Source organism: Castanea sativa, chromosome 3, assembly GCF_040712315.1.
Source record: "Castanea sativa cultivar Marrone di Chiusa Pesio chromosome 3, ASM4071231v1".
Taxonomy (NCBI): Eukaryota; Viridiplantae; Streptophyta; class Magnoliopsida; order Fagales; family Fagaceae; genus Castanea; species Castanea sativa.
The window spans coordinates 57560319-57575743 of NC_134015.1; the positions used below are offsets into that span (position 1 = coordinate 57560319).

Sequence of the window (15425 nt, forward strand, 5' to 3'; positions counted from 1 at the left end):
TAGAATTTGTATTCAACAAGGGGTGGCCATGTGAATCACATTAAAAAAAAAAAAAAAACTATAATACAGAAAAGAATAGGTCCATTAACATAACTTTTTTTTTTTTTAACGATTTGCTTAAATAAATAGCAAATAATAAGATGTAATTGATAGATAAGTGTTGGTATTAACTAATAACCAGCTCATGTGTGATTGATATTAGACTTAGTATGCGTTTGGGTTTTGCATTTTTTGCGTTTTTGGGTTTTTTTTTTTTTTTTTTTCAGCTGAGCATCTCTTGCACTGTTTATTGTCCATGAACAGTGCATTTAGGCATGTAAACAGTAACTTTTTTATTATTTTTTTTTATTTTTTTCAGTTTTTAACAAAATAAACAATATCCAAACGGACCCTTATTATTCATCAACTTGCTAAAATGATATAAATTATGGTTTACCATCACTGTAACCTACCAAAATCTGAGTTAACTACAAACTCAACTCAAGTCACCAAAAATGTACTAAAAAAAAAAGTATGGTCTTTTAATCCTTACATTTCCCTAAAAATTTTTAAAAAAAAATATGGTTTGGTGTTTTAAAAGCCGAAAGAAATAAAGGGTAATGGGCCAGAGCAAGTTGGAGAATGATGAGGAATATATAAGTAGATATTCGACAGGTAGAATATAGACATTGACTTGTAGTCTTGTGATGCTTTTTAGTTCTTTCCTACGAAGTTTCTATCCTGAGACCATGGATTAACATAGGCTTTGATTCTCATCATTGTTACAACTAGCAAAGAGTGTTGCACAACTAGTCCTGTGGCTGATCTTTTAATTTCCTATAGCAGATCTAACAAAGCAATAGATCGAGAGGATGAGCAAAACTCAATTGTAACGCAAATCATTTCTTCTTTCCTTATTTGCTTTTGTCTTTGTTTTCCTTTGCTCTTTCCCTCTTCCTTTCCAACTTTGTTTCTTGACCAGGAAATTCGATGCATCATTATTTGTTAGCTAATTTTTCCTATGATTCATGATGGCAGGTATAGCAGTGGTTTAGAGTTGGCAAATTCCATGGTGACCCTTGATATCTTGCACGATGCATGGGCTGCAATTTGGAGTCTATACACAGAAATCAGTCAGAATGAAGGACCATCTTCCTTCGTGAGATTCAAAGTTTATGAGCTACCAAACTATACCATTATAGCGTTTTTCACCTGGCCCTCTAGTAGCAAAGACTCTGTTCAGGGTGGTGGAGGAAATTTATTAGTTTCATCTTCAACTTTGAAGCGGTCTTTTCCTTTCTTTGATTTCCTGTGCCCCAGACCCAAAGACCCAGATAATCAAAAAAAAAAACCCAAAGATGACCCAAGTTTCTCCATTAACGAAACAGCATTTCAGCTTTTTAAATCCATTTTTGGTGTGCTCCCGAAATTTGAGATACCTCTCTTTACTCTGAAAAATCTTTTTTATTTATTTATTATTATTAATTTTTAGTTTTGGTCATAGCACTTGTAAACTTGGCAAAAGATCAAGCAGTTAAGTCTCTAATTCAACCGTAGGTCATAATTATGACAAGCTACTTTTTTTTATTCATTTGTTTTAGAAACAGAGTTGTTGGTTGGTGGTAGTACTCATTTGTCAAGTACTATAATAATAATAATAATAATAATAATAATAATAATTATTATTATTATTGTTATTATTATCTGCAAATATTATTGTTATTAGTTAATAATTATTATCAACATTTAAATTTTAAAAAATATCCTTGATATAGTGTTGGATAAGTGATAATCGGTATGACAAAAATAATATCTCGTGAATATTTGAGATGTCAACCACTATTTATATTTTTATTTCGTGAGGATTGATTGATATTTGATTATTAATTATTTATTTAATACTCCGATTTTTCTTATAGATTTTTGTATTTTTCCAATATATTGATCTGTAACCCAATATATTAAGTTGGGGGGGGGGGGGGGGAGGGACCAATTTGTGGTATTGATGTGTTAAGTGGTCATGTGCACACTATATAACCATTTTTTATTAATTAGGGTAAATTACAAATTATCCCTGAAGTTTGGGGTTGATTGAATTTTACACCCCAAAGTTCCAGATTCTTGATTTTACACCCTAAAATTTGGTTCCGTTAGCAATTCACCCCCACAATTAGTTTTTGGTGTTAAATGACACATCATTATGCTGATGTGTTTTATCTTTACCAAATCAACTTCAAAATTATGTCATTTCATTGATAACTAAGTGAATAGTTGGCACAATCAAAACTATGTCATTTCATGCCTAAACTTAAAAGTTAAAACACAAACTATAGCTGAAGGCAGGCCAGGTTGTAGGCCACAAACAAGGTTGTGCTTGCAAGATCTTCATTCATGAAATCACTAGGCCGCAAACAGAAATGACCTCCACCTTTGCTGGTTAGCTTCTATACAGTGATGAAACTATATCATCCAAAAATGGGATTCTAGGGTATATGTACTTCTTCTTTTTTTTTTTTTTTTTTTTTTTTGAGAATCTAGGGTATATTTACTTGGTATTATGAGTCTATGACTGAAAACCTTGATCCACTTGCTTTTAATTCCATGCGAAAATGAAATGAGAGTTGGGTTTGGCTTTTGTTGAAACTTATATTAAAACCGGGCTATAAAAAAAGGGCTCGTTGTTGTAATCGGCGAGTGTGAACTACGAAGCAAGGCTGTGTGTGCAAGCATAATAGCATTCCTTCTTTTGTCACTACTGGTCAAGTATAGCACAGAGATCTCCAGATTCCCAATTTTTTTTAAGCATTTTCATAAATTCAATGAACATAGTCACATATCAACTCCATTCATAGTTCGTGAATTTTGATTTGAAGGAATAGCCCCTTTGTGGGCACAAATTAAACATATGGTGGTCTGAGGTGAGCCTGGAGCCTTCACCGCCAACTAAGGTTCACGAGACGAGCTGATGGGTTTGGGTTAGAGAGGCTTGGGTTTGTGGGGTTTGGGTTAGGGAGGTATGAGGTTTGCTTTCTTTGTGGTTTTTGTTTATAATTTTAGAGTTTGGCCTATCGTTTAAGCTACAGTTTGTGTTTTAAGTTTAGGTCTGAAATGATGTAGTTTTGATTGTGCCATCTATTCACTTGGTCATCATTGAAACGACGTAGTTTGAGTTTGATTTGGCAAAAATAAAACACATCAACATGATGATGTGTCACTTAACACCAACAACTAACTGTGGGGGTGACTTGCTAACAGAACCAAACTTCAGGGTGTAAAATCAAAATTTTGAAACTTTAGAGTGTAAAATCCAATCAACTTTAAACTTCAAGGGTGTAATTTGCAATTTACCCTATTAATTATAGTTAACAAAAATCAGGTAGAGGGGTTAATTTGGGAAATTTTCAAACTTTCGGTTAAAAATCAAAATAATACAAAATTGATAGCTCAGCCTAAACCTAACCAATGGGGTCTTTTTGCATTTGAATTTTTTTTTTGTTCGTATTTCTTGGCGCAATTTTAAGATATATATTGATATCATTTTTCATTATCCATTCCAAGATATTATGAAATATCATGATACAATATTTAAAACTATTTCTCTTATTGTTAAAGACCTTGTAGTTGAATTGACACATTGCCATGCACAGAGTACTTGGAAGTTTAGAAAGAGCAAGATTTGAGTTATGAGAGTTTAAGGGGAAAGGGTTCAAGCTACGAGATTAGCAGCATATTGTAATTATCTCTATAAAAAAAAAAAAAACTATTTTCCTACTTAAATTTTAACTGTCCACTATCTTATAATTTTTTTTTTTGAAAGTGTCCACTATCTTATAATTTATAGTCTGTTCCAACATACCGATTTTTTTTTTTTTGATAGAATAGCATACTGATTTTTGTCATTTTGTTTTGTACTATATGTTTTTAAATTAAAAAGGATAATTTTAGGAACTTATGCCTTTTATCAATCCTCCTAAATTAATGATGTCTTTTTTAAAAGTTTAATTTTTAAAGGTCAACAAGATAGAGTATAATCATTTACATATCTATTCTAGAGAGAATTCCAATGTCATAAGCTTTCTACTTCTAGCATTCTCAATTTCAAGATTTTTATTTTTTATTTTTATAATTGTGTTTTTTTATATTAAATTATGATATTTGTGCTTAATTAGGTTCGTTGAAATTGTAAGTTTTGTTCATTTTGATTGACTTGGTCTGTAGTCTTACTTTGATTTGTTCATTGTCTAATGGGTTTCTTTCATATCTCTCTCCCTCTCTCTCTCTCTCTGACTCTCTCTCTTCCATGTCAATGGTCTCATTCTTGACTCAGTGTTCGTTTGGGAAGTGTGTTTTGCACTTCCAACATCTGCGTTTTTGCCTTTTAGCGTTTTTTTTTTGGACCAGCGCCTCTTGCACTGTTCATGGTCTCATGAACAGTGCAAATAGGCAAATGAAAAGTATTTTTATTTATGAACAATAACCGGAAATTATTTTTTTTATTGTTTTCAGTTTCAGTTTTCAGTAAAATAAACAGTATCCAAACGGACCCAATACTCATGGCTGTTGACATTGTAAATCAATTCACCTCTCCATTCTTGGTGTCAACAGTTAAGAATGGTTAATTATTATTGAATAGTATATTCTTTGACTTTGCACTCTCATGACTTTTGACATTATAATTTAATTTATATTTACATTTTATCTCTTTTTATATTGTATTATGCTGTCTTTAATCTAATAGATTCTATAGTAAATCAAGTTGACATTGTAAATCAAATTAGGGTGGGGTTTTTGTTTTTGTGAGAATCATATCCAAAATATAGTTTAGTTGGAGCATTTGTAAGATTACGTCAAATGGAACAAATCAAATAAGGTAAAAGACGTATATCTCCAAGCTTATTTTCCCATGTTAGTCAGATTGTAAGTTTTCGTGCAATATGGTTCAAAAGAGTAAAATCTTTACTACAATTGTCTACCATTCCAAGCAGCTCCCCACTTGCTATTGTAAGATTAATTTCAAAAGTTGCATTTCTTATTTGTATGAAGATTTTAATATTAATTTATGCAAATTTAATTTGGTAGTAATATTAGGTTTAGATAATGTATCACTGAGCTGAAGCTATATACTTCAAATACATTAAGAAGTCATATTTATTAGTTTTGACATAATTGTATGTCTATATTTCCTTTGAATCACATGGAGTTGGTGACTAACATTCATAGTTACCATGGCATGCATAATAACATTTAACAACGTGAACAATATGTTATGTAATTTTTATTGAACTTTGAAAATGTGACAAGACTAGTTATTAACACTGTAATATTCATATTATAATGCAGATTGACAATTCCAAACCATTAATGATCACTGGAAACTCTTTGGGAGAATCTGTTGCTACTCTGTTCACCTTATCACTGCTAGAAAAATTCAATTTTTCAAAAACCAAAGGCCCACTTTGCATCACTTTTGGTTCACCCCTTATTGGTGATGAGAATCTGCAAGAAGCCATATCTAAATATGCAGCATGGAACTCTTGCTTTTTGCATGTAGTTTCCGACCAGGACCTAGTTCCCTGAGTCTTAATTTATGGTTACCAGCCTTTTGGCACATTTCTCTTCTGTTCAAAGCTGGGTTGTTCTTGTTTTGAGGACCATCAAACCATTTTGGAGTTTTTGACAGCAACCAATTCAGGAACTCCTGAAAATGAAAATCCTAATAAAGTTTTTGAGTCCTATGGAACATTTGTGAAGGATCTCAACCGTAAGGTAATTTGCAAGGATACTACAGATCATGAATCCTTAATTGATTGGACTACAACACCATTACGCGCAGGCATTATTACACAACTAGCAGCAATCGGACTGGTGCAATCACAGGTAACTCAGTTACAACTCTTTTTGGATCGTATATAATTAGAATGCTTATTTGAGCTATGTCATTGTATGGTACAGATAATGTTACACCTAGGCAATACACTAAATAGAATAATGTAATGAATGAAATACTTACGGATTAAGTATTAATAACTAATCAAAGCCTTTACTGTTTCTTACATGGATAAACATTACTACAATTTGAAGTCTTCGTCTTTGTCCTTGTGATGTCTCAAAACTCCCCTACTAGCCCAACTCATTTTTACAAGTTATATATTGCAGCAACAGCAGAGCATTGACATCAACATTATCATTACAAAGATAGAAAAACGGGCAAAAATGATGGCAATTTTAAACCAGCAGGCTTTTGATCCCACCAGGGGGTTGAATGACATTAAAGTGTATATGGCCTATCTAGAACAGTATAAGAAGGTGTCTAAAGACAAGAGAGTGTTATTGGGAAGAAATGGTTGATCAAGCAGAGAAAAGGCCTCAGACAGTAGGTGCCTCCCTTCGTACCCGTTCCCTCTTCGGGGGAACAAATTACCGAAGGATGATTGAACCACTGGACATAGCTGATTACTACAAGGCAGGCAAACAAGACTACATAAATCAAGGAAGGTCAAACGTTACATAATATTGGAGCAATTGCTGAAAGAAACGGAGAAACCTTCAAGTGGTCCAAATGAATTGAAGAAACAGAATGTGGCGTCAAGTCTGACAGAGGATTCTTGCTTTTGGGCACTGTAAACATCAAAAAGTTTGTGACGTATTCACAAATGTCCGATTGTTCATAGTAAAATATTTGTGGTCAGATTAATCTCCAATTGATGATGTGGACGATCAACAAATGAAATCAAGTCACATGGCGACGTCAAATGAAGAAAGCCATATGGCAATGTCAGAAGAAAAGACCTATATAGAAAGTTTTTATTAAATGAAAACCAAATTAAATTTATAATTCAACTCTCAATAAATGCTGAGAGAAAATTCCAAATTAAATACTATTGAGTTGTTTATAAATAGAGGCTTCTCATATGAGAAAAAGGAAGACACTTAGAGAGAAAACCCTGCTAACACTCTGTCAAAATAGAGAGTCATCTCTAAGTCTACAAGCATTCTATTGTTCATCAAGGTTGATTCCTACTTCTTCAAATCAAAGTAGGGATTCTCCTTCAATCGAGTTCAAGATTAAGCTAAATCAAATCAAGCACGTTCAAATATTCATTCAACTTGGAGACATCAAAGCATGATTCAAGATCAAGCCTCACAGCCCTTCAGATCGTAAAGTTTCTTGGAGATCGAATCAGAGGAGTTTATTGTACTCTTTCATTGTAAAGATTCATACAGAGGATTGTACTCACATATATACAAATCAAATACAAGTTGATTATTTGTTACACTGTTTCGTGATCGTGTGATTCTTCTATTACGAAAATTGTGCATACAGGCACATGTTGAGGAGGCTCGCATTTCATGCAAATTGCTGAGTAGCAGAGAATCAAATGATATGGAGAAAGAAAGAAACAAATTGATTGAGTTTGAAAACTATGTATACGGTTAGATGAAAAATTATGCAGTATCTTCTGAGATTTTTCTTACCTGGGAGCAGCTTCATGACATGGTGGAGAGAGTATAGAGAGATTAAGGGAACTTTTTATCGTTCACATCTCACTGGCTTAATGAATAATGAAGAGAATTACGACAAGTACACTAAGGGCCGCTTGGTGATTCCCTAGAGGTTTATATGATTTTGATCACATATTTCAATATTTATGTGTGCACTTCCCTTCAAACATTTATGGTATTTTGAAGCCATTCCCCAATAGATTGTAAATTAAAGAAAAACATCTTTTCAACTTTTTTATTATTTTTATAAAATTTTCATGCCTTGCTTTTTCCATTTTTGGGTTGGATACTTGGATGTATGCGAGCACATTTTGGATGAGCATAATTCTCCTCAACAAGACCATTCATGATTTGCTAAACCCTAGAGTCTTAATTTCACCCCCACAATCTTTTGCAACTAAAAGGGATTCACAAACTTAAAGTTACAAGTTGTGTGAGGCTTTTCTCGTGTTTGTAATTCGGTAAATTTGGGGTCTAAACTAGGGGTCTAAACTAGGGGTGGTGATTCGTGTTCGTGTGTTAGGTTTGTGTCGTGTCAACTCATAAGTATTCGATTATATAGATGATAATGCCTTAAAATGTATACTTGTTATATATTTATGTGGGCGTTATCTCCTTATTTATATGCTTAATTTGTGTAATTAAGCCATGATTTGCATTAGTCCTTATTATTTATCTTTACATAATTTCTTGAATAAGATGTCATTCATTGTGTGTAATTTTCTACTTTCAGGAAATCATGTAAGAAAGATGAGTTTACAGGAATTTGTGAGAGAATGGAGGCTAAACTAGAATTAAAGTGGAGCTAAAGGACCATGCTTAAATTTCTAAGGAGGTGCAGCTGGAGTGCTTGGATCGTCTACTCTGATTGGAAGCTTCAAATAAGGAAAGAAACCAAAGAGGCAGAATCTGAAAAGAAAAAATATGATTTGAGTACCGATCAGTATTTTGGGCGTATCTCTCTCATCAAAAATCCAATTGACACAAGGCCAAATGGGTTGGAACCGTGACTTAATTATCTACAACTTTTCAGTTTTGAGTTTTTCAAAATTATCAATTTTTGAAGGCCGAAATTAACTCACAAGTTACCGCTGTAAACCTGGATAGAAATTAAAATAGTAAAAGTTTTATTTTCTTTTAACACTTTTACATTAGGGTTTGGAGGGAAGGCCGTGAGAACGAATTTTGGGCAAAGAAAAACTTGTATTTTCCTTTCTCTAATGGCAGCCTAAACTCTTGCTAGGGCTAGGGGTTATGTTTCTTCTATACGGTATGAATATTCAATGTGATTCTTTCTAGGGTTTTATCAACGACATATTTGATTGTTCAATTAGATTTCTTTTGATGTATTAGTTCTTCCATGCTTTCAATAAGTTCAATCATGTTTTTCTTATTGTTTAGATGAATTTCTAATAATTTCAAATAGAAATAAGATTTTAAAGTGAATGAGTTTTTCTAAAAAACTTTTCTAGCCGCATTATTAATCGAGGTTATCATGTATTCCTAAATTGTCTCAGTTCAACCGAATCATAAGTTTTTAATTGTATAAGAACAATCAATTATGAAATAGATATTTTCTTAGATCACAAAGAATCTCATATCGATATAGGGAAACACTCCGATGCCCTAGTATTTACTTTATTGATTTACATAAGTTTTTATTATTATTCTTGTTAACAGTCACCAAGCAAAAATTATTTTTCTTCTTCACCCAAATTGTTATTTAATTATATTGCCTTTGAATTTACCCTGCTCCTTGTGGTTCGACCTCGGTACTTCGAGAATTATATTGCTACGATCTCCTGCACTTGGGAGTGAGCAAACAATAGATCAACCCTAACCCGACATGTTTATTAAACGGGTCAAAATTCTTCAACCCTAATACAACCCATTTATTAAATGGATTAGTCATTTCGACCTGTTTATTAGATTTTATCAAAATGAAAAAAAAAAAAAAACTAATTTTAGTACTAACCAAATTGATATGAATTATGAAAAATCAAAGAAATAAATATTTTTAATATAAAATTCAGAACTAACGAGTAACTGCATCATAAATAATCATTCAAAACTAAAGCATATCTCAATATCACAAATAATCAATTATAATATGTCAAAGAAAATAAATCACAACAACTAATAAGTTTATTTGCCTAGGGTTTGAAGGGTATATTGATAAAATGTCATTTAATTAAACGAGTTAAACAAGTCAAATGGGTTTCTTGTGATGGATACTAATCCAACTCGTTTATTAAACAGGTCAGTCATGTCAACCCGAATATGACACGAACTCATTAAGCCTCAACCCATAGCCTACTAATTTCGTGTCGTGTCATATCAGGTTAGCGAATCGTGTCCAATTTTGCCTCCCTTAGTCTAAACTAGTTTAATTAGGTAAAATCTTTCGAATATATTGTATAATTTATTTTTTGAAAAGCTCAATATCATATATCAACATTAGCCATATTAACAAACAATTCGCTCAATAAGAATATTTATTTTAATGTATTAAACTATTAATTAAAAAAAACACTCTTTCATCTTGCTCTTTACAAAACCAGCAAGGAGGTTTTTTTTTTTTTAATATAAAAAAAAAAAAATCGATGTCACATTGTTTACAAGTTCTTTTTCCATTACACCACGCACAACGAAAACAATCACATTCACAACCCTCGGCCCTAAATTTTCTCAATACTTTTAAAGGGTACATTATCATATGTAAGTAAAACTGCAACTCTTAAAAATAAATTCTTGTTCTGGTCTACTAAGCTACTTGTTTCATAATCAATACTGAAGAAAAAAAGAAAACAGAAATAGAGAATGGAAGAGAACAATCTAAAATGATAAAATTTACAAAATTTTTCAAGAAGATATAGGTCTTAGAATCATGATTTGGTAAGCCAATTCAAGTTGACATCTTTCTTAGCCACCATTACCTTTAAATTGGAGAAGAATTCCTCAAAAGGCTCCCATAACGTGGCCCTCTCTTCATCACAAACCACAAGCCTCAACTCTTTAAGCTCAGTAATTGATGATGGCAATTGCTTACGCAATCTCAGGCAATCTTTCATGTGTAACTCTTTTAATTTATGCAATTCACCGATGTGTTTTGGAAACTTGATAATACTTATGCAGTTAGATATGTCAAGAATGCGTAACTTATGGAGGCTTCTGATTGACTCTGGCAACTCTGACAATTTGGTACAAGACCTAAGCCTTAGCTCTTCTAAATTCACCAACTTTCCAATTTCTTCAGGCAATTCAGACAACTTATGACAATTGGTGATGTTGAGTTTTTTTAGGTGGAGAAACTCACACAACCGTGTAGGCAATTCCACTAAATCATTGCAGTAGTCAATGTTTATCTCCATTAGATTTGGAAATGAATCTGAAACTTGTATAGTAGAATTCCCAAAAGTTTGACCAATATTACACATAAACAAAGATATTTTCTTCAAACTCCTCAATTGTACAAGGGTATTGCAAAGGGAAGAAATTGAAACCTTCTCTAATCTAATTCTCTTTAGATTGGGGAGAGAACTGAGTAGCTGAAAATTACTTAATTCAGCAGGAAGGAAACCATAATTAGTGACAATTATAACCTTGAGTTTAACCATAATCTTCACAAACTCAGGTAAGGTGTACTTCCTTGTTCGAAGATTCAGAATTAAAGCCTCAATTTCAGGTGCTTGAATGTTGCACCAACTTGACGAAAACAGCTCATCTGCACAAAAAAAATATTCCATATGGTGTGACAAGATACTCATTAGTAGGTTACATTGTGTGTGCGCCTTTGTTAGAGAGAAAAATGTACCAACCAGTAGAGATAGATAATAAGCGTGCATTGATAAGTTGTGGTTTCATCCACCAGTCTGGTAGATTGTTTTCCTTGATGTCCACAATCAATCTTGTCCTTTCTATTAATGGCTTTTGGCTGCTCAATTGGATAGCTAGCTCCCTAAGAAGATCATGTTGGGTGACCAATTCTTCATTGTAATAGTAACTGACCTCTTCTGCATCTTTCCTGGTGAATGACCAAAAGTATAAGCTTATAAGAGATTCAAATTCTTCAGTCCTCACATAAGAAAAATATATATTCTATGGCAATTGAACATAGTTGTGGATTCGATAACAAAGACATGGATTGAGACAATCAGTTTCTATCTGTACCAATTAAAATCAAACGGTTATAAGATAAGCAGCAAAAAGGTATAGACTACTAAAAGTTGAAATTCCCCTCTTTTATTAAGCAGAGTAATTGGACCCCTTATTGTTTATCGTTTGATATAGAATTCCTTTTTTCTCTCTTAAGTAATCACCTTTAGCATCCTTCGTGTGTATATATATATATATTATCAATTGTGGCTGGCCAGAAGTTGATCAAGCTAGAAGACATAATGCAATATTTTGGGCCATAGGTCATGTATAGTGATATCACATCACAACTAGCAACTAGAAATGATCAAATGAAGAACTTATCCTACAAGAAAATCACACTTTAGAAATCAGAAGTTTGAACAAACCTTTTCATTACAAGACTAGCCAAATTCCGATTGTTGAGTTCATGCAAATTAGCAATAGCATGGACATCATTTTTGCTCGATTCATGTAATTCTGTCCAAATATCAATGAGGGCAGTAGCAGGGATTCTTTGGTCTTCAGGAAATGAACCTAGGTCCATGAAATACTCTTTGAGGATGATCTTGTCAGCAGAAAAGTCAAGACATTTTTGGAGACAAGCAAGCACCTCATTATCAGAATCAAAAATAGAATGACCCTCAGACCATCCCGTTACTTTACTTTGCCAAACCTCTACAGGCTGCCCACAGAGTGAACCACCAACCACTTCAAGGGCTACCGGCAACCCCCCACAGTATCTTACCATCTGCAATTCAAGGAACCAAATAAAATTAGTTCTTGTCCATAGGTTACAAGGGTAATATTGGTCAAGACTGTTTTTTGTCTAAACTCTAAACCACTGTTGTTCGGAAATGTGAAAATGCCTTTTGTATGACTTTTTTTCTTTCTTTTCCCTTGTCTTCACTCAAGTTTTGGGGACAATTCTTTCTCAAAAAAAAAAAAAAAAAGGGTTTTGGGGACAATTGGTTTGTCCGAAACAAAACAAACAAGCCTAAATATAATACATGTGCAAGTATGAAAACATGATTTGGGCAAGTATATATGGTATATGGATCCATCAACCCAAAAATAGAATGTATATCTTTGGTCATATGCACACCTTAACCCAAACGGCAAATGTACAAACAAAATTAACCATATTTCTTTTAAATATATACTGACAAAGTACCTTTTTCATATCTTCTTCTAGTGTGTAAGAGCTCCCATCTTGCATTGATGCTGAGTGACAAAAAAGTTTCATTGCATCTTCATGATCTAATGGATTTAATTTAAATGTAAACTTAAATCTTGAAAATGCTTTTCTTGAAGTCACCACAATCTTGTAATTTGGAATATGAAAATTGAACTTATCAATAAGGGATTCTGATTCAGGCCAGACATCATCCAAGATCAACAATACGGGTTGACCAATTTGTTTCAGCAGTTGCTCCAGCTGGTTGATTGCATCTTCATCACTTTGAAACTCAGGGTACTTATCAGCAATATAACTAAATAGGTTTTGTACAATGACCTTCAGGTTGGGAGTTTTTGAAACGTTGACAAAAAATATATTGCCCATATATTTGCCTATCCAAACACAATGTAGTTAGAAAGCTGCCACCAAGGCATAGCTCATGTCTAATAACATTATACGTCTACATGCATAATGGTGAAGTGAAATAAACAAAATTCCCATTCCCAACACAGGGTAAGAAGTGAGCAAAAGCAATTTTCTAGAAAACTACACCAATAATGAATATAAATTTTTTTTTTTTTTTTTTTTATCCTTTTCTTTTCTTTATCACTACTCTTCTCAAGGCAGTAATTCTAAAGGATGAAATATGCCAAAAGCACCGCTATGACTATTGAGAAAGGACTAAAACAAAAGAATGAATACAATTAGCAATGTCCTACTATATCTTACCTTATGGCCCAAATATTGTTTCAAAACGTAGTTCAATTCACTTGCATAAATTGGAATCTTCTGTTTGAATAAAGTATTTCCATTTGTTCCAATTATGGTTAAACATATAATAATCAAGCAATTGTACATTTAAAGATTCATCAATAAAGTTCTCTATCTATTTTGTTTTTAAATGACCTAACCATTTACCTTTCCTATAAAGTATCTACATACTAATACTATCATTATATATAACTAAAATGAAAGTATTGCCCGTGTTTCTTTAAAGAAAAATGTTATGAACACAGCATTTTCATAATAATTCAAAATGGGTTCATTAGTTTCGATCACTTTTATTATGTAACATAAAAGTACCAACCAATCCGATCAAGACATGTTAGTAGTTGGAAAAACAAAAATGAAAAAAAAAAATGTATTCACTAGACATATTTTCATTTGAGAAAAAGTACCTATAATTTCCTCATCCCAACCAAGCATTTTGACCAATGTGGTCTTCCCGCAACCTCCAAGAGCAGTCACAATAAGCACAGACACCTCTTCCTTCAACAGCTCCCTCTTCAACTCCTCCAAATGCAAATTAAACCCAACAATATGATCCTTGGGTTCAGGAACCGCACACGAAAATTTCCCATATTTCTTCTTCATGTCCGAATTCTGACTCTCCACATGCTTCAAAACAAGATCCAAAGTCCTTTTGCTCTCATTCACCTCCGTCAATGTCTTCCATCCAATCCTTTTGTTGTGATTCACCTCAGCCAATGTCTCCAACCCAATCCTCGTGTTGTTATTCACATCCGCCAAAGTCTCCAACCCAATCGTTGTGTTCTGATTTAACTCAGCCAAGGCCTCCAACCCAATCCTTGTGTTGTGATTCACCTGGGCCAAAGTCTCCAACCCAATCGTCGTGTTGTGATTCACCTCGGCCAAAGTCTCCAACCCAACCCTTGTGTTCTGATTCACCCCCGTCAAAGTCTCCAACCCAACCCTTGTGTTCTGACTCACCAAGCTCAATGTCTCCAACCCATTCCTTGTGTTCTGCACTATCAAATTCACCTGACAGAACTTTTCAATAGCCTCGTTTAACTTGGAAAGTTTGCTCGAATAAGAATAGGCTTTGAAACAGTAGTTCCAACGCTTGATTTTGGAGCACTTGTCAACCAGCTCCTTGCCCTTCTCCATTTGTTTGATCAAGCTCTTTGTTTCCTCTTCTGGGAGATTCAGAGCTTGGCTTAGTTCTTTTATTTCTCGGACCGTTGCTGCTACGCCATCTAGCGTGGATTCTAAGCGTTTGAGTTCCGATTTGAACATGATGATTTGGCCTACCACATGCTTAACTGTACCATGCAAATTAGTAAATCCCTCTCCAAAAGCTGCCCCCACAACACCCCCTGCAACAAGATCTGCCATATCTTTTTGGAACCTCAATTAAGAATGAAATACAACCCTGTAAAGGAATGGACACCAATTTTTGCCTGGATGAATTAGATTTTCAGGCAAACAAATGAAAGTGCAGAGAGAACGATCAAGAAGCTAGCTTTGATCTCAAAGCTCTTCAATTTGTTCTTCTCTCAGCTTTGTTGCAAAACAATATGAGAAAAAAGAAGAAGAAGCAGAAGAATTTATGCTTCATTCTGTTTACGAGTGACTCTTAGTCAAGCCGTCCAGTACGAGTAACGAGTAAAGATAAGTATTGGTAGGTTCTCACTTTTTGACGTAGACCGCGGTACTTAACGGTCAACATAAAAAGGAGACCCACTCACTTATTATTAAATTTATAGTTTAAAAATTCAACTGTTAAATTATTTTTATATCCTTTTAATATACATGTCAATTTGATTAATGTCAATTTTTATATTAATCAAATGTAATTTGTCATTCAATTCATAAACTCATTTTTTAT

The 15425-nt window shown here is 33.5% G+C and overlaps 1 protein-coding gene and 1 pseudogene across 1 annotated transcript; one reads left to right on the forward strand and one right to left on the reverse strand.

Annotated features, from left to right (window-relative positions):
- The first annotated feature begins 851 nt into the window (after positions 1-851).
- LOC142626903 (senescence-associated carboxylesterase 101-like) lies at positions 852-7646 on the forward strand (annotated as a pseudogene).
- A 2519-nt stretch (positions 7647-10165) lies between these two features.
- LOC142629449 (putative disease resistance protein At5g66900) lies at positions 10166-15173 on the reverse strand. Its single transcript, XM_075803436.1, has 5 exons — positions 13975-15173; positions 12791-13188; positions 12006-12367; positions 11301-11506; positions 10166-11206 (listed from the first exon to the last, which is right to left on the reverse strand). The coding sequence occupies exons 1-5, from the start codon at positions 14930-14932 to the stop codon at positions 10368-10370; spliced, it is 2763 nt and encodes a 920-aa protein (XP_075659551.1). The 5' UTR covers positions 14933-15173; the 3' UTR covers positions 10166-10367.
- Positions 15174-15425: the final 252 nt, after the last annotated feature.